The sequence below is a fragment of the Mauremys mutica genome, chromosome 7 (genome assembly GCF_020497125.1).
Source record: "Mauremys mutica isolate MM-2020 ecotype Southern chromosome 7, ASM2049712v1, whole genome shotgun sequence".
In the NCBI taxonomy this organism is placed as follows: Eukaryota; Metazoa; Chordata; order Testudines; family Geoemydidae; genus Mauremys; species Mauremys mutica.
In genome coordinates, this window is record NC_059078.1 from 2165530 (window position 1) to 2185825 (window position 20296).

At 42.0% G+C, this 20296-nt stretch overlaps 1 protein-coding gene across 7 annotated transcripts in view; it reads right to left on the reverse strand.

Moving 5' to 3' along the window:
* Nucleotides 1–816: 816 nt before the first annotated feature.
* The window catches only part of CFAP20DC (CFAP20 domain containing), a 179921-nt gene continuing 160441 nt past the window's right edge, over nucleotides 817–20296 (reverse strand). For all 7 annotated transcript variants that reach the window (XM_045024975.1, XM_045024972.1, XM_045024973.1 and 4 more), the window contains 2 exons: nucleotides 14491–14582; nucleotides 817–5166 (listed from right to left, as the gene is read on the reverse strand). In XM_045024975.1, coding sequence (XP_044880910.1) covers nucleotides 5054–5166; nucleotides 14491–14582 — 205 coding nt within the window. In that variant the 3' untranslated portion in view covers nucleotides 817–5053. The remainder of the gene's footprint in view (nucleotides 5167–14490; nucleotides 14583–20296) is intronic.

A 20296-nucleotide genomic window follows, 5' to 3' on the forward strand; every position in this document is an offset into this window, starting at 1 on the left:
AACCGGAATGTGCATAAATTGAACCCGGCTGATTAATACTCCTACTATAGGTGTAGTTGCCTCCTCACCTGGAGTTACTGATTAGGGGAAAGACCTTTTTCCAATTTACCGAAAGTGACGTGGTTACATCCCCCTAGCTCATAGCCCAGCATCACACGTTTGCCTATTATGGCCTTTACAACAGGGCTTATTAGGGGCTGGCTCTCTTGATTGTACTACTGGAGAGGGGGAAATGATCTGCTCACTGGGGCACCTTCAGACACATATTTTTCCCATCTATGAATTGACACCTAATATACAGCTAAAGAAGTCTCATTAGTCCAGGTTATAACTAGACTGGGGGAGGGATAGTTCAGTGGTTTGAGCATTGGCCTACTAAACCCAGAGTTGTGAGTTCAATCCTTGAGGGGGCCATTTAGGGATCTGGGGCAAAAATCTGTCTGGGGATTGGTCCTGCTTTGAGCAGGGGGTTGGACTCCTGAGGTCCCTTCCAATCCCGGTATTCTATAAACTCAGAACTATCCCATATCTTGGTTATTAGTAGGGCTGTCAATTAATCACAGTTAATTCACACTATTAACTAAAACAAAAATACAGGGGTGTGTTTTTATTTTTGATGGAGCATCCCTGGTGAGGAAACATCTCTTCTACCAGAGCCTTAGCAGTGGGGAATTGCTTTCACCCACTTTGAAAGAGATCCACTACCTCCTACCTTTTGTGTAAGAGAGAGTGGTCCCACAAAATCAATTCGGAGGGCTTAATTGGTCCCCTGCTGTTTTTCAAAGGAAACATACACCGAGAGTTTTAACTGCAAAATTGGTTTTACAATATTTTATTTTCCTTGTATAGGACTTAAAATTAGGGATTAAGTCCTTTTGCCTTCCCTTAATCAAAGAAATTCAATGGGAGTGACGGGTTGGATCACAAACATGTAAGAGTCTGTTTACATCACACCCCTATGATCCCTTTTTGGAGAATAAATTAGCTTTATTGTTTGGACATACAAAGGATCCATTTGACCTTTTACCTTGAGAACATAAAGCGGCTTGATAGGGCAAGAGGCTAAAACACTAATACAACGTAACAGCGGGATGTGTAAGAGGTGAACCATTCGAGCAGGCAAACCCCCAAATACCAGAAAGGACAAACATTTTATAAGGGCATTATATACCCAAAGAGAATCCTAAAAGAATACAATTCACATATTAATTGACAATACACCACAAAGTTCCATTCCAGTACATTATGATTAGCTGAATCAACCTATAACCCAAAAGACCAGATTAAACCTGGAAACAGTGAGGTTTGGTAGGGTCTAATCCCAAGATCAAGCCCAGTGTCAGAATTACTATTATGTGGGGAACCCTGACACAGACGGTTGCAACACTCACACTTAGGAAAAGCCTTCCATAATTGCAAGGTTTTTTAACAGTATTAGCAAATTCGGAAACACTCCTACCCAGCAAGGCTGGATAGAAATAATACAGAATGAGCATCTGAGCATTTACATACTCACACCATCCCTTGCACAAAGACCTGAAAGTTATCCTCGTCATCCTCACCACCACCAGTGGTCATTGTCTTGGCATCTCCCAAGGCACAGAGGTCAGGATAAAACTTTTATAATGGGTTATGCTGACACCACTATGCCTAATGCATATTCAATAGGGGGTTCAGCCCCTTTTCCTCATTTGAACTTCCACAGCCCACTAATGTTGGGATGCCCTTCTTCTGTATGTTAGTAGGCCTTTTACCTCAAGTTCATTAGCAGGTATGTCCATTAGTTGCCACGGCATTCTTATGATCAGACATCTGCTGATGTTCCAACTTGAAAATATCTCAAGCTGATATAAACTGACATCATGAGGTTACCTGTCAGCAGTTTAGTCAGTCCAGAGTTCTATCTGGTGATATCTTACAATTAAGGCTACGATTCTGTCACGGAGGTCATGGTTTCCGTGACTTTCCAGGACCACTTCTGGGACAGGGCTGGAATAGCTGGTAGCCCTGGGGCTGCTGGAGCAGCAGCTGCCAGAACAGCTGATCAGCGGCCAGGCCGGGGCCAACAGAACAGCTCTTTGGTGGCCAGCCCCGGGGCTGCCGGAATAGCAGGAGCAGCAGCTGGGATTGGGTCAGCCCCTGCTGCAGGAGCAGCAGTGGTGGGGCTGGAGCAGCTGCAAGCCCCAACACCGCTCTCTTTGTCCCCCCTGACCCGGGTATTTTTAGTAAAAGTCAGGGACAGGTCACAGGCTTCTGTGATTTTTGTTTATTGCCCGTGACCTGTCCCTGACTTGTACTAAAAACATCCATGACAAAATCTTAGCCTTACTTATGATCCGGGTGTACTCCTCATTAGCTGCGTATGCTAAGGCTTTTTGGGCCCTATGCCTTGATCAGTTTAGCTAAACTATTGTCTGACAGGCCTGGAGGCTTGTAGGCTCATTGGGTTCCTGCCTTAACTTATAGCTATGCCTCCCTTGGCAAATACCTATACCTACAGGCTAGCTCTGAAGATGGGGGTAACATGGCAGGATGATTCACCCTGAGTATGGCCTTATTAGATAGGGATCTAAGGATGGTGCTATCAATGCCTCCTGTAAGTGGAAGGCCTTCAGATACTTCTTCCGGTTTTCCATATTCTCTGTATCCATCCAACAATATTTTTAGACTGCATTGTCACAGAGCACCTGCTGAGTGCCGCTGTTACAACCACTCCTTGCTGGGGAATGACTCTCACCAAGATACATGGAACACAGCAAATACATTGGTCCGACGCAGATTCTGACTCTTGCACGATGGACACTTCTTACAGCCAGCCACTTTGTCACGGTAAGCCATGGTTCAAAACCAGCAGTGAACCAGGCCTGATTCACAAGGCAGCCCTGGCAGCAGCAGGTCACTCCTCTGAGAGCTGAGGCAATACAAGGAACAGAAATGATCTGGTTTCAAAAACCACCGAGAAGAGAGATCAACATAAACCCCCATAATTATCCTGAAATGAACAATGTGTTTCTAAGAACAACTGCCAGAAATACAGTGGGCACCACAGAGAGAGAGAGACTCTGAATGCCCGGAGCTAAATGGTGCTGGAAGGAGGGAGGCTGGGTCTGCACAACCTTTTATAGCCTAGAAGGAAGTGACTATCCCATAAGTGAGGATCAGCCAAGGCAATTCTCAAAGGTCAGAAACATGATTTCAATGCACATTTAAACTGACTATAGGAGTCACAAAAAGGGTCTAAAACTGGTTGGCAGAAATATGTTGAAGCAGAGTACGTGAATTACATCAGTACAGTATCTGTCTTCCTGCAGATTCTGTTGGCACACTCACTTGAATCCATTTGTGATGGTACGCTTAAGCCTGCCAAGGAAGCCGACTATATGATCTGATCTTATGCCAAGCTCCTATTAACAACTGCATTTTCTATTGATGCCAGGATGTTTATTAACTGGGATCCATAATTACAAATAATTTAGAGACATACCATTTTCCATTACTTGCCAGTTGTAACCTAAACCTGACCTTAGAATGCTTTATTCTTAGCAAAAATTCACAGAAAAATCATCTTGCAAATGACCGTTGTGCTACAGCATAGATATAATCAAGCCAAGGGGCAGAGCACTAGAAATGCCTGTAGATCGCTTTTGCCCTGGCAGTAGAGCATTCCCAATCAGGATTGGAGGGCGCCTTGTGCTTGGTGCTGTTCATATTCAGACACGCAGACAGGGCATCCAGCTCTGAAAGCTTATAACCTAACTTAAGGCAAAGTGAAACAAGTGAGCAACACGCAACAGGAGGGAAGATGCAGGAAGAGTAATCGAAATACACGGCTACATAAGCTAGAAAGTGCAAAATGTGGGTAGATCCAAATCAATCACTTTTTAAGGGATTCCAAAGTCAGCAGGGACTGTTGTGATTCCGTAGCCTGAGCTCCTGTGTAGCACGGGCCGGAGAACTTCCCCAGAGTAATTACAGAGCAAAACGTACAATTTGGTTTAATCAGATCCCATCTTTTGCTGGGAGGTGTAACACAGCAGCTGTCCGTGCACTTGAAAGGTGTGCTCAGAGTGCATCTCCACACACGAGTGCTACACACTGCTTCCTCCCTAGTAACCCACTTCATCGAATGGTGGAACCCCACTCCCACCCCCACCCTTCGGAAGAGGGAATCCGTGAAGTGAGATTCATCACTACACTTTGGGATCAGGGAGTTTTCCAGTCAGATATCAAATCTCTCTTGTGGTTTGGAGTCACAGCTTGACCTTGCACGTGCTTGGTCAGCTCTGAACAGCATTGCACTGTATGAACTATACCACTCGAGCGTTTGGATTCTGTACCTCTGTGTCAAACAGTCGATAGAGGGGATTGTGACAAAACCCAAGAAATGTTCATACAACCCCAAAATATGAAATTAAGGGGCTTTAAATCTGATAGCAGTAATCCCGTGTATTACAGTAACTTATAAGGATTACAAGTGGATAAGATTTCTCAGAAGCAGTTACTATAATGCCATTGAATCAGTACAGAGACTTTCCTGGAGAGGAAGGAAGATGATGTTCTTTCTGGTGAATAAGGAGAGAGAGCCCATGGAGCACATGCCTTTGAACATCACATGCCATTTCTTGGAGTACAAAGTTAAGGTATCATGGAATCCATTTAAACGAACATCTGATAAGCCACTAATGAAAAAATACATTTTCTTTGTATGAAGCCATAATTTACATATTAACACTGAAAAACCTTTTGATTCCACCTAATTTGTTCACACACAGAATCTTTCAGTATTTAATATAAAACAAACTAGTCTCACAAGCAACTGTCAAAGCCACGAGAGCTTGTGTGCTATGATGTTCTACTGTATTATAACAATACAAAACTACAAAAATAAGATGTTACATTATTTGTAAAATATATCCATTTGCTTGCAAAATGACTTAGGGATTCAAAATTTTAAATTATACAATAAAATGTTACATTCTGGTTAATACTTTACAGAGAAATAGATGTTAATTCTGTTCTGATGGAGGGCAATATCCTCTGAACCAGGAACCAGCTAAGCCAATTCATAGTATTTTCCAGTTTCCGGATCAAAGTAACAGTTTAGACATGGATCATACAAAAGAGTCAGAACTTCCTCATCCTCCTCAGCACTGAAGTCATCTTCACCTGTGTGAAGGGAGAAAAATAAGAGTAAAATTACCCTGCTAGTCACCCTTGAAACATAGCAAAAGCACCCTTCTATCACAGATGGCAATCTGGCAGAGTGCCTCTGTAGGAGGGTGTAATCTCTTGGCTTTTATGCAAAATACTAAAATTGTTACCTTTGAAGTTAACATTTATTCCTGTTTTCATTTGTGTTTCTAAAGGTTTATATTTAGTTGAGGTAAAATTATAATGCAAAGTTTGCCTAAGAACTCAAAGCACAGACAGTTTGCTGGAATAGTATATTAAAAGTTGGTCTAAAAATCTATCTATTGATAATGGGTCAAAGTACTCCTAATGGAGATCTTTCTCAAAGAATTGCTTAAATAATTGTATATTAGTATGCACAAAAAATATAGTGAATCAGCTCTTAATCTGTGAAAATGAAATTGCATTAACCATGAAAATGTTCTAGATGAAAGAATCAGATAGTCTAACGTAAAGCAAAAGGTCTTGATTTAGAGATTTTATCCTTGCTATGCTTGTCTCAGACAATTTACCTTTAAGTTTGCTAACTTATTATTTAATTTGATCAGATTTCTGTTGTTGAAAGTTATAAATGCATTAAATATAAGTAATTAAGTATGTACAAAATATTTCATTAATTGGCTTTAAACAGGTGGGTGGAGAAATTCTGTGTCAAAACTAATCTAACAAATTTATTACAATGTCAGTAGTGCTGTAATAGGTAAAGCTGGCATTTCTTTGATTATAAACTCCTTGTGTATTGGATCATGCTTCAAGTTGGTAAACAAACTTATCCAAAATGTTATTGGTTTGGGAACCAGAGATGGTGTTATTCTGATAAACCTTTTTTACGTATAGAGCAGCAGAAATAACAATTTAGATCCTGCTCCAGATGCAGTTTGCCATCCCTAAACCAAAAATGAGTTCATTTAAAAAATGTATACAATTTGTAAGTAATTAGTCCTTAAGTATAGTGAGGCAGTGCACCATTTTGAAAAAAAAAACAACACAGCAAATAAACTATGAAACATTCAAGAAATGTAACTGAAAATTAATTTCTACACATGCACTATGACTGCATTTCCCATGGTCTTGACATCATACTGATCATTACATCATGACATTATAGGTTCATTACAGTTTTGTTATAACTGTAAAAAGATGTCAGTGCAAATCTCTGGAAACCAAAGTTACAATGCAAAAACAAAAGTTTGGTGATCTGGCAAGAGCCGGTGTGACGTACCGGTGTGATGTACCGGGGCGGCCTGGCTTCCCCAGGCAGCAATTTAAAGGGCCTGGGGCTCCCAGCAGTGGTTGGAGCCCCCGGCTCTTTAGCCTTTAGCTGCTGGAACCTTGGGGTAGCGGCAGAGGGGTTCCGGGGGCTATTTAAAGGGCCGGGGTGGTAGAAGCAGGGGAGTCCTGGGCCCTTTAAATAGCCCCCAGAGCCCTGGAGTAACGGCGGGGCTCTGGGGGCTATTTAAAGGGCCCGGGGCTCCTGCTGCCTCTACAGCCCTGGCCCTTTAAACAGTCCCTGGAGCCCTGCTGCCAGAGCCCTGGGGTAGCAGTGGCAGCTGGGGGCTCCGGCAGCAGTTTAAGGGGCCTGTGGCGATAGCGGTGGCTGACCCCATGCCCTTTAAACTGGTGCCGGAGCCCCGGGCTGCTGCTGCTACCCCGGTGGGGGAGGGGGAGGGCACTTACCGGTACAGGGCGGGCTGGGGCTGGCTCTGACCCCCACATCCCCGCCCCTTCCGCCTGAGGCCCCGCCCCTTCCGGGGGCCAGAGCCGGCCCCAACCCAGCTGCCTACTGGTAAGTCCCTATTTCTACTTTCACCCCTGGATGTCAGTTACGCCGTATAGATACCTTGGGAATGGAATCCACTGATCCATCCCGTTGCCCATTCCCAGCTTCTGGCAAACAGAGGCTAGGGACACCATCCTGGCTAATAGCCATCGATGGATCTATTCTCCATGAACTTTTGCTATTGGCTTCAATGGGGCCAGATTTTCACTCAGTTACTCTACTAGAGAACATGCTCAGGTGACACACAAGAAAATTTTGCAATGCTTCATTTCACTAAAAGGATTAATGCCAATTCAGTTTCTACTAACACTAACAAAGTTTGTTACTGCTAAAACAAGCAATATGCACCCTTACTACAACTTCCTGCTTCCTAGACTTTACAGCATGTTAGACATTTTGTAGAAAAACTTGCATTTTGCATGATAATGCCATTAGTGATTTTTTTTCCAGGTAGCAGAAGAGCCAATAAGAATTGGGTCTACCTCAGTTCCAACAACTACTGAAATGCGAGGTCCAGAGGAATTCTAGTACATTTTTATAATATTTCTACTGCTTTCTGGCAATATAATATTTCTATTTCTTGACTGCCAGTTTGTACATTAACCCTGATGTACAAGATTGTAATGTAGGAGTCAGATTTTCTAGCCCATCATCTATTACAGGCAAAGGGCGTATGAAAACTCTCAGCACCAAAGAGTTAATAGGATGCAGTCAGCTAATAAATCAGTTTAAAGCTAATATTTTGAGCATTATGTTAACTGCAAGAATGTTTTTAGGATATGGAAATCAATTCTTAGCCCCAAGTACAAGTATACTGAGAGCGCTAAAGATGGATATGTACTATGAACATTTTGTATAGTAAAGTTCTTTTCTCAGTTCTGTCTTTTATAAAAGCTAAATTTAAGTTATGATATATATCTTTTTGATTGGAAATAATTCACAGTTGAATGCAATCTGTATCTTGCATTTCATCCTAAATGTTTACCTCTTGCTCAGAACAGTAATGCAAATTATGTGGTTTGTATGCGCTGCTACCTCATAATAAGTAACAGCCTGTTATGCTAACAGCACCAGTTTCACAACACTCAGAATCTATTTACAGCTGGGACTGCACTATGATATACAGGTTATATTATCAGGTGGCCAAAAAACAGGCTGGTGTGTTAGATGCGCACAGAAGTACAGGTTACTTGCCTGTACGGTAATTAGAGTTCTTTGAGATGTTTGTCCTTGTGGGTGCTCCCCATCAGGACACACTTGATGAGAGATTTTTTGTCAGCAGTGTCAGTGGGTCTGCACCTGCACCCCACACAGCCTTGAGGTCCAGTACATGGGCACATAGGAAGGGGTAGTCTTGCCATCGCTCCACTTCCTTCTCAGCTACAAAGCCCAGCAGGAGGACTCCACATCCAAGGGAAAGAGGGGAAGAGGAACAGCACCCTTAGAGACAAAACATCTGGAAAAGCTCCAGTTACTGTACAGATAAGTAACTTCTCCTTCTTCAACACTGAATTTCGTCTCCCATTTTGTTGCCCAGTCTCCCAGTTTTGTGAGATCCCTTTGTAACTCTTTGCAGTTTGCTTTGGACTTAACTATCTTGAGGGCCACAACAGTGGAATAGGCATATTTGAGGACTTGTCAGTTCTCTGCATCTGTGAAGGCAGATGAGGGCTGCAGCAGGATGGAGACCTACAGTTGTCTCGGACTCTCCTGCCACCGGGTCCAGGGCTCCTTCCTGTCAAGTTTCGTGAGGTTGTTGCCTGCACACCGGCTCCCCCATGTTAAAAGCTGTCATGCATAGGCCTCTGCCAAGGGTGTTAACATCTCTCACTATCAAAGTCCTGTGGTGATAGATGAGTGGTGGTGGAAACAGGAGCAATGAGCTTTGGGAGTCCTTAGTCACAAATCTGCATGCAGGTGGCGGCCGGGTGTTGGTCATCTTGCCCTTGGACTTGTGAGACAGAAGTGCAATTTCGGCAGCTGCCACCATGACTGAGCAGTCCTTTTCAGGATCCCGTCTGCTCATCCTGAAAGGGGAAGGGGCTAGAAAAGGTGCCCTGAACATAGGCTGTCTCAATGCCCTCCTGGCTTGGTGACCGTGTCCACTGGGATTACTTTACCTATGCTCAGAACATCCAAAGCAAAATAATGAAGTTCACCACTTGGAATGTTCAAACTCTCGTGGATTCCCTGAACAGTGACTGTCCTGAAAAAAGAACTGCCATAATAGCTAGAGAACTTGAACGATTTGACATCAATATTGCTGCCCTAAATGAGATCCGTTGGGCAGATGAAGACCAACTGAAAGAAGATGGAGGTGGCTATACGTTCTTTTGGAAAGGAAAGACATCTGAAGAGAGGCATATTCATGAGGTTGGTTTTGCCATCAAGAACAAAATTGCTAACCAGCTTTTAGAACTCCCTATGGGTATTAACAAATGTCTCATGACTCTTCATCTTAAGCTTAGTAATAAACCAGTATGCCAAGGTCATTAGTGTGTACACTCCCAAACTGGACGATGACGAAGACAACAAGGAGCAGTTCTACTGTGCTCTTGATGAAGTTCTCACTGCCACAGACAGGGAAGACAAGCTTATCCTCATTAGTGACTTCATGGGTGACATCCTGAACTCTGGAGAGACACCACTGGGAAAGAAGGGCTGGGGAAAGTTAACTCTAATGGCATTCTTCTCCTCAGCAAATGTGTGCAACATGATTTGCCTATCACAAAACCATCTTTAGAAAGAGGGATATATATAAGACCACTTGGAAACACCCATGTTCCGAACACTGGCATCTTCTTGACTATGTCATTGTCAGAGCCTGTGATCGTACTGATTGATGTCCATATTACATGAGCCATGACAGGTACCGATGACTGCTCGACAGACTATCGTTTAATCAGATCAATCATGAACATGTGGCTTGCACCATAACACTGTAAACAACTAAAAGGAATATGGAAGAGATTTAACATCAAGGCATTTCAAAATCATGCTAGTCATGAGACCCTTCAGTAATGGCACATTGCGAGGCTCTCTGACCTACCTGACAACATCAATCACATCCAAACACACTGGGAGATTTTAGAGGTCCTGAGCTCCCCCATCTCCTACAGAAGGGAACAGGATCTCCAGCTGGTCAGCAGCTCAGAAAATGAGGATGAAATGTTGCCTCATTTAAATCAATGGGAGTTTTGCCATTGATTTTAATGGAGTCAAGCTCACTTTACATGTCTGAAGTCGGGTATCTAAAAACTGAGGTGCTCAGGGGCCATTTCTGAAAATTTGGCCTTAATTATTCTCTAAACTCAGAGGCATAAGAAATTCATTATTTATTGTTTGCATTACAGTAGTGCTGCCGTGTTTATACAGTTACCATAGCCTACAGCATGGGTATAAAGACAGCCTCTTATTTTATACAAAAGGGTTTTCATTGTTGTGACAGGGTCAGGCCAGATGGCTACAGGAGAGCGTCAGAAGGCAGATATATTAGTCCCAGATTAAGTAGATCCCTTTTCCCTGGGTAAGGTAACAGGGGCAGTTCCAGAACAAGCAGGAACTTGCTGGAACCAACTAAGGCAGGCAGGCTAATTAGGACACCTGGAACCAATTGAGAAGAAACTGCTAGAATCAATTAGGACAGGCTGGCTAATCAGGGCACCTGAGTTTAAAAAGGACCTCACTTCAGTTTGTAGCGTGCATGCGAGGACCTGGGAGCAAGAGGCACTAGGAGCTGAGAGTGAGAAGACATATTGCTGTAGGACTGAGGAGTACAAGCATTAGCAGACACCAGGAGAAAGGTCCTGTGATGAGGATAAAGAAGGTGTTGGGAGGAGGCCATGGGGAAGTAGCCCAGGGAGTTGTAGCTGTTGCGCAGCTGTTCCAGGAGGCACTCTAGACAGCTGCAGTCCACAGAGCCCTGGGCTGGAACCCAGGGTAGAGGGTGGGCCCAGGTTCCCCCCAAACCACCCAACTCCTGATCAGACACAGGAGGAATTGACCTGGACTATGGGTTCTACCAGAGGGGAAGGTCTCTGGGCTGTTTCCTGACCCACATGGTGAATCTCTGAGGTGAACAAATCCGCCAATAAGCGTAGGACCCACCAAGGTAGAGGAGGAACTTTGTCACACTGTATTCCAGGTTTTAGTACCTGAAAACTGCTCACAATCTGGACATCACTAAAGGCATACATGGGCCAAATTTTGACCTGGTCTCTGTGGTTGTAACTCTACTGGACGCACTGTCAGATGAGCTGCACATTTAGCAGAATATCCCTAATGTTTTGTCCAATATGGTTTGTCTTTGACAATAGGCAAGGTGCTCAGATGTGTATTGTAATTATGTGCTTCAGAGTTAATTTACAAATATTGCCAAGAGTTGCAGCCTGAGCAACAAGACTGTTTAACATGGGCCTTAGAATTCTCTTTTGTGAGCAGTTAAGGTAAGTAAATTGGTGAAAAAAGAGGCAAATTCCAAAGAGTTTTACGTGTGAGTCATTTACTACCCATTTTGTCATATGAAAGATATCAAATACAATGTAATGGACTCGAAATCATAAACATCAATGACCAAAGGAAAATAAAACTTTTAAAGATATCAAGCATATTGGCTCAAGTTTTGCTCTCAATTACATCTCTGCAACCCTATTGACTAGAAGTCTATTTCTTGTGACACCTGGATACATCTCTGGATATGATTCTAAAGGAGAACAAGCTTAAGAATGTAATTGTAAACTTTAAAGTGCAGTGGTTTTTATGGAATATTGGCCATTTGGGTTTTTCCCTTGCGTTATGCCCAAAATAAAGAATATCTTCCAAATCTTTTATTAACATGAGCAAAATTATATTAACTTTTTTGTTTTAGGATATGGTTAAAGAAGTATATAAAAGATGACAAGGATATTTTGTATGAGTTATAAATAATTACAGGTGTTCATTACTGATATGATTTTGTTATCTTTGGCACTTGGATATTCATGATTTCAGAGTCATAAATTCTTGAAGGCTGGCCGTTGCTATTTGTGCAACTTCCCAAGATAGTTTAATAGTTAATTTTCTAATCTAATATGTTGTTTAAAATAAAGATTGGAGAGCATAGGTTGTTGGTATGAATGTTCTGATCCCATTCACCAAGCAGTTCAGGAATTTAAGGGTAAGTAGTAGCATGCAGTTCTTCTGTCAGTGAACCTGAGTTAAGGGATTAAGGGAAAAAAACATGCATTGCACTAAAGCTCTAACAGGTTTATAACAGAACAGGACATTTTTGTATAATGTCTTTCATACAAAGTACTGCAAACACCCAGTTACCACTTACAGGTCAAACTTTGTCTCGTTTTTGCAGCTGTAAGGGGTTTGTCCACTCAAGATGGCTACAAGTACATTTAAACACTACCATCCACACACACACACACACACACACAATATTTTATCACTAAAGCAAGTTAATTTATGAGCATTTCACAAATTACCTTGGTCAGAGATTCTAGTGAGAATAATAAGGAAAAAACAACATATTAGCAAATATGCTTCAGTGCCAATTTCTGAACTAAATCTTTCAATTTTCAACCTTATGGAAATTCTAGGGTTACTGCAGCAAGTTTTGGATTCCATAATACTGACATCAAGAATCATCTCAGGCCCCTATCAGAAATATATGTCTAACATGCTTTTAACTCAAGGATTACTGTCCCATTCTCTTTGCTTTATTTAGGCCACTTAACATAACATATTATTCAATTCTTCAAAGCAAGGTCCCCTCTTGACAGCAGAGTTCTATTTTGCTGTCATAAGCAATTACAAATGTACACCTATGAAAAGATTCCCAATTTGAGGGGCATAATCTATTTTAGCCAGTAAATCACTGAGACATGTTCATCCCTTGGGCAGCCAAAATACACAGCTGAGATTTATGAGATCTCACACTGAATTCTCTGTACCTGGTGAAAAATGTAGGAACCTATTCTATTCCTTAGGGTAGCAGAAAAGAAAAAAGGACCTTTGTAGAAAGAGATGTATTTCTTTTAATTCTATTGTTGTTCACTGTCCTGTTTCAGGACACATTCTTTGTCATCCTCCAGCCAGGGCCGGACTTAGGGATGCCAGGCTCGGAGCTGTTTTTGTTAGCGACAAAAGAGAAAATAGAATGTTTGAAGTAACATGTTTTAGGTATTCCGTATGTGGATTCATTTTTCACTAACCTTCTAGAATGTTCTGGACCTTTGTAGAATCTCATGGAACCTTCCAGGCTTTCTGAGCACTACATTTTCCTCAAACCTCCTAGAATGTTGTCAGCCATTCCCTTGCAGGTATCTAAGGGGCGGGGCATCACTAGTCAGTCAGTGAGGCATAAGAACGAAGTGAGAGCCCAGCTGCGATATTGTGAACCTTGTTTTATTGTGTAATTGTGAAAGTGTACTTGTGTTTTAAGATCTGAAGAGTGTAAGTAGCAACTAATAAAGGACATGTTTAATGAGATGCCAGAGGTATCTGTCAAACCCCTGTCTATGCAGCAATATAAAAGAAATACCGCTACTTCTTTTGCTATACTTAACATGTAATGTTTGAGGACTTTCTACGACTGTGGAACACAGACTTTTGCTCTCCCTAATACTGTCTGTTTTTCCCCGTAGAAAATAAAAGATGACCCCGGAGAAGCCTTCAGGAGCTCAGTATAGGAAGCGAAAAGCTCAGTTGCAATTTAATTTGCAGCAAGGGGCAAAATTTACAGAGCCTATGACAGGGATAAATTATGCATGCAAATTGTGCATCAAAGTCGTGAAATAGATTACCAATGCAATACAAATAAGGTATTCAAAAGTTTAACAAATGGAGGGCGGGCACCAAAGATGCTTCTCGCTGGGAGCACCATTTGGTCTAAGACCAGACCTACATCCTGCAAAGAACCTTCACATATGGGTGCTGCTATCATTCTAGGTGATGACTCAACATTGTTCAACAGTGCTCAAGAGCCACACCAAGCTTTCATTTAGGACATGATCTGAAATCTTTACTCACAATTCTTACTCATCAGAGTAGTTCCATTTAATTCAGTGGAGCTATGCTTGTGTGTAGGGATTACCTGCATGAGTAAAGGCTGCAGCCTCACGTTTACACATCTCCCCTTCATGGACTCTCCATTCCTACCTCCTTCTCCCTCAGCAGCAACGTCCTCTTTCAAAATGAACAGGATGCATTTCCTTCCAGAGCTAATCCATACTGCTCTTGATTAGCAAACAGTCACTATGCAAATAAATTCTCCACTTATCAGAGACAGAAAGTGCTTCCTGTCTGACTCTACCAGCCTGAGCCGACAGTAAGAATCAGAGGACATAAAAGGGTCAGACCAGAATCTAGCTCCATGGAAGTGCAACCAAATGACCACATTGACTTGCTTGCAGAAGTCAGCATTTAACAGCAGTGTGAGAACAATATTGAGCAATACTTCTCTGTTACAATTCGTAAATCATTACACATTCTTCACACATTCTTCTCACTGTCCCATCTTTATAAATTCCTACCTGGAATATTTAGACTTGCTGAAGATTCAATATGCTTTGCTAGCTCTTGGCTTGGAAGAATTATGGGGGGGCTGAACACATTTAACCAGTCCCTGAAAAAGATGAATCCAGTGTCAGTCATTATTTTGTTCCTCCCTAAATCTTACAATTAGGTTTAAAACTTTTCATAAACATCTTAGGTCTGGTGAAACAAAATAAATTACGTGCTTTTCACATTCAATAAACTCAATAGCAGCACTCTTCAAAAGTTTGAAAATTAAGGTGTGCTTAGCAGCAAAACAAGTATCTCCTAGGTAGAAATCTCTAAGCAGTTCTACAGTGAGCCTTAAAGCTCAAAGTAATTTTCCTTCAAGTAAACACATTCACAAATATGGGCATTTAACTATAAAAGAAAATATCTGAACAAGAAGAAAACCCACCTCTATTTTAAAATGGCCCATTTTATGTGCATTGCATTTTGAGATACTGCTAACACCAAGTACTAAACCAAAACTAATGAAATAAGCACAGTTAACATGCTATATAATGGAATTTCATAATCACAGACAAATCACATTAAAACACATTCATAACAACACATCTATAAAGACTTCTCATGGACTTTCTGGCTAATGGAGCATTTTCTAACAACGTTTTATTTTGTTTCTCTCATTATAGCAGACAGAAAAATTCCTATATGGCAGTAAATTGCAGGTTTATATTAAACTGCAACACAGTTAGTTCATTCTATGAATATACTTGAATAATTATATACATACACATATTTACACATGATTTTCTAAGGAACATTTGTTTTTATTTACTGCATTGTTATTTCCGGAATATATCCAACAAAAGTGATAGGGAAGAAGAATGCTCAGTGTAGTAAAATAATAACATGTCCCAGACCCCTATAAATGAGGAAATGATACAACAGTAGCATAAGTCTTATTACCTACAACCCAGGATGGCAGAGGGAGAGAGAGAAGAGAGCGTAGCAGCACAATCACAGTAAGACCGTACGTTCTGCTGGGCAGGGCCCAGCTTTTCGTTATGCGTTGGTCCCATGCTTAACACACTGGCCTTGAAGCCCCTCAGTGCTACTGCAGTACAAACAGTACTTTGTACCCATACATTCACTAGGATACCTTTTTGTATAATTACCACAGAGCTAAGAAATGCAAAGTTAAATTAAGAACACATTTTACTGGCTGAATATATAGAGTTAGAAGACTACGGAGAAAGACTCCTCCTGGACCCAGCTGCTGCAGTGGTGTTTTGCTTCAGTAAAGAACAAGATTTGGTGGGCCTTCTGTAATTAAGAAGGGAGTCTGGGCCAGATAATCCACAGATGGCTTATTTATCCCTTATTTAACTTGACCTGCTTTTTACGCCTTTGTTTCACTTTGTATTTTCTAAAGCTTTGTGAAATGACTTTCATGTCATCATGTGTTCATTCAAAATCCAGTTGTTCCTATACTGCACTCCATTTGTTGCAGCTGAACGTGGTATGACAGAGAGCATCATATTTCAGGTAACGGAGAATAAAACAGATCTTTAGGGAAATATGTTTTTTGGTTGCAGACTGAGCTGCAGACTTTTTCACCAACAGCATTGGGGCAGAAGTCGCAGCATCAGCATGCTCCGGTTACCAGGGCAGTTCTTTCACGTTACATGTGAATCAAACCAGCTCCTGCACACCACTAGGGGGCCATGTCTAAAAATATGGAAAAACAGCTACGAGTAAACTGGCCCATCAGTTTTTACTGCAGATCTCTGGTATTTGTCAAAACTTCCACATAAACCATGAGCTAGCCTTAAATGTATTAAAAGCCTTGACATTTGAACATGGAATCCAGATGTGGACCTTGGTAAACAATCCTACTTTATTAGATTAAGGCCATGTCTCCAGACATAAACCTAGATCCCTCCTGTAGGGTCAAGCTGTGCTCAGTGCAAAACTGAAGGCGGCGGGGGAGGGAGGGAAGGGACAAAGGTGCCTTTAGAGGTGCCACCCTTATATTTGCCTCATGCTGGGGCTGGCTTAAGAGTGGGTGGGTTTCTGGCATACGTCAGAGCAATTTCAGGGCTGCTGTAACTAATACATTATTGATCATGCTCCCCATGGGCTGTTCCAGCAGCCAGACACAGGGATGTCCTGGGCACATCTCTATGCTGGAGGCCAGGAAGAGGAGGATTCCTCTGGGTTGGGGAATGCTCATGAAGCCAGCCAGATCTGCTGGCTTTTCACTACTTTCTGCTGCCAGCTTGGGGCCCATGATCTGGCACATAATAAATATGTACGATACTGGTGCTTACAGTGCTTTCTGCAAATCCACGCCGACCTGAGATAACACAGACTAGGATTTGTTTCTGAAAGAGAAACCTGGCAGAGCTCAGTTGGATGCTGTGGCTGCTAAAATATGCCTTTTGCTTTCCTTCTCTCAGTTGGTTCTTGTGCTGCTGGTGCATGTTATTGCTTCCACATCATCTGCTGCTGGTATGTACACACAATCTGGGGTGAATCTGGGGACATACACCTGCTCTTTTGCAGCCAAGATGAAAAAACCTAATTTTCCACCTCAGAAAACACAACTGCTGGGGCAGAACGTCACCAAGTACGATAGAGGATTTAAAGAGAGAGAGATATTGAATTTTCCATCATTTTAATATGTACAAAATAAAATTGGAAATGTTCGTTTATACAATCCTTGTATTTGCACCTAGATGACCAACTTCACAACCAGTCCTTGCTACCACTCAGCCACTGGCCGTGAGGACCAGTCTACGCTCATGACCATTTCTCTCTACCACTCTCCACACACACATTCTCCAAAGCACCCTGAAGAGTATCCAGTTCTACCCAAGTGTCCAAAATGTCGCAGGATGCCAGTGAGGTGAGTGAGTGCGCTGTAACGCACAGAGTCACGGTTAAAAACACTTCAGTTGCTGCAATTTGCATTTCTGGTATTATCTACCTTGAGCACAAGTTCTTGAGTTTTTGTGCTACTGCTGGGACCAGGGTTTAATCATAATTAGCTGACATGATGTTTAATCTCAGATTTTACTAGATTCATGCTGTGTGGTCAGTCACGATCAAGCATCATGACGGCTCACTTGACTCTTCACAATCACATTTAAACACCATTCTGTTCTGAGTGAAGACAAGCTCCAAGAGAAGTTATAGGGGGAACTGAAAGAATATAAAATGTAATGTTTTGCTGGAACATACCCTACACCAGCAAAAACCCCCACAAAACCTTTAAGGAAGAGTGGTGGGTCAGATCCAGAGAGAGAGAGAGGACTAGCCTGTGTCTCATCTGAAAGACAATACATCCAGCAGGTGCCTATTAATACCATGCTGGTGCAATGGCCAATTTTTAAACTGCAATATCTTGGCTCTTTTAATTTTTTTTCTTTTCAGTTTAATATTATGGACTTCTTGTTGGCCAAACGTTACTTTTAAAGTTGAAGCCATTCAAACAAATGCATGTTAAAACAGATCTCATATTTCCACACATGACCAACCCAACCTTTTCCAAAATTGGTAAACAAAATTCATATCTGTGCTGAGGTCTTGTCTGCCAACTTTCAGAAGAAAGCAAAGATTTGTAATTGATTGAGAAACCTCTAAAAAGTGGGTTTCTAGTGGAGATGCTGACAGATGCTTTGCTCTAGCAGTCAAGACAGGCATTAGGCACACATGAAACTTGTAACCTCTTGGGGCCCAGCGTTCAAGGAAGCACCTAAGAGAGAATGTGTGTGTGAGCGGGAGAGCGTATAAGTGAGCTACAATTTTATAACATTCTTTGTTGAAATCTTTTTGATATCTTTGTATAAAATAAGAAGTCCAGCAGATAACTGGTCATTAGACTGCTTAGCAATGGAGATTGTGGGCTGCATGTCTAATTTATCCTTCATCTTACACTGACTGAAGAAAGAATCGTTTTAGGGTGAATTTCTTAAAGAAGCCAGTTTATCTCCTCAAAACAGATAAACTAATCAAGCATTTTGCTTAATTAGAGACACCCTCTGTTTATGCTGTTATCAAGACCTCAAGCTGTAATCTATACAATCAACATGCCAGGACCTATCTATGGCTTTCTTGATAACAAAGTTGAATGCTAAACAGTACACTCTTTGACACTGTGAGTCACATTATGTGAAGGCCCAGAAGAGGCAGTTTTCATAAACATTCAAAGATAGGTTTAGCACTGACTTTGGCACTAAGATTCTTACAGTTATTCTGTAACTTACTTTTCATGTCAAGGTACGTAACAGCATGCACTATACAATTTTACCATCTCATTTCTTTTTTCCTCCAATATTTGCATCAGAAAATCTGTCTTATATATTCAGGAAGTAATTATAAGATATTGAAAATCACAAGATAGTTGAGCAGCATTTAAAAATGAACATAATCATTTGTATTTCTGTAAACAGCTTCTGTTATAGCTATGTGACAAACTTAATTAATCTCTGCAACAAATTGTGCCGATCAGTAAAGTATGCTTGGGAAACCTTGCCAATACTTTATAACTAGCCTGGATACAAAGCCTTTGCCAGTGCCAGTGCCAGTGCCAGTAGCATCTCACCATTGTCACCATTAACAATAAATTGCTAGCAATAGCAGAATTCAGGAGCACTGCAGGTTCCTTCTTGAAACGTTAGAGCTTGCCAACACGGTGTGGCAAAGCACACCACAGGGGTGTGATTTGTAAAGTTAACAGTCCCATGTAGACCCTGTTGGTGTGCTCTAACAGGTACCTATTTCACGCAATGTAGACAGATCTGGATGAGCTCCCCCTCCTGGACACTCGCCACACTGCTTGCTGTGAGGGGATACAACTGCTGGATCCTGTGTGTTTTAAACCTCCAGAATCTGAACTGAGACTAGACTCTGCTGTTGTCCTGGGTCTCTAGACACACTTGGGGAGTACACCCTCTGTTTAGCAACCCCTCCTGAGAGCTGCAACCATGCTGCCCACTGCCCAGCCCCTGGAGCCCCGTAGCTTAAACACAGCCTCTCCCAGAACTCCAGCTGTGTGAACATTCTGGGTCCAAAGGGCACATGCGACGGTCCAACCCAAAACGCAGACACTTTGCACAGGATTCTGACACCATTATTCTTTATTTAATCACCTGAGGAATATAAATATCTATACAAAAATAAACCTTCAAACAAACCCTTTTCCTGCCTCAGTTTCCTCACCGCTCCAAAGCATTCTTTGGGCTAGGGCAGAGCTGTCTAGCGGCATTCAGGATCCTTCTGCTGCAGCATGTGGTCTGTGTTCTGAAATGTGGAACTTCCTCTCACCAGCCAGCTTTCTCTGACTAATCTGTCCCCTTCCTCTCTCCTGCCCAAAGCTTCCTTGGTAATTCTGCCTGTCTGTTTTAAATGCCTGCTTTGTTGCCTCTGTCTCTTTGTCTTGTTGGGAACTTTCCACACTCCCCTCTCCCCTCCCTACAGACAAGCAGGAGGAAGTAGCTTCTCCTAGGCTCCGGCTAACCCATTGTCCCGTGGTGCTTCATTCTGGATAGGCAGTTGCTCAGTTCTAATGACCCACCATTGTACCTGGTCAGGGAGGGATGTGCTTAAACTTTGTCAGCAGCAGTGGATACAAAACCGATAGAGACGCAGTGGCTGATACAGCAACATCATAACAACCACCTCACAGAATCAACCAGAATTCAGAAATTGTACAGACAGATTTCCCAGATCATCATCGCTTCATATCCTGATTTGCATAGTCGTGAGGCTGGAGCTAGTCAAATAGTAAAAAAATGATCATTAATAAGTACATTTGTGAATGAATATGGGCACATT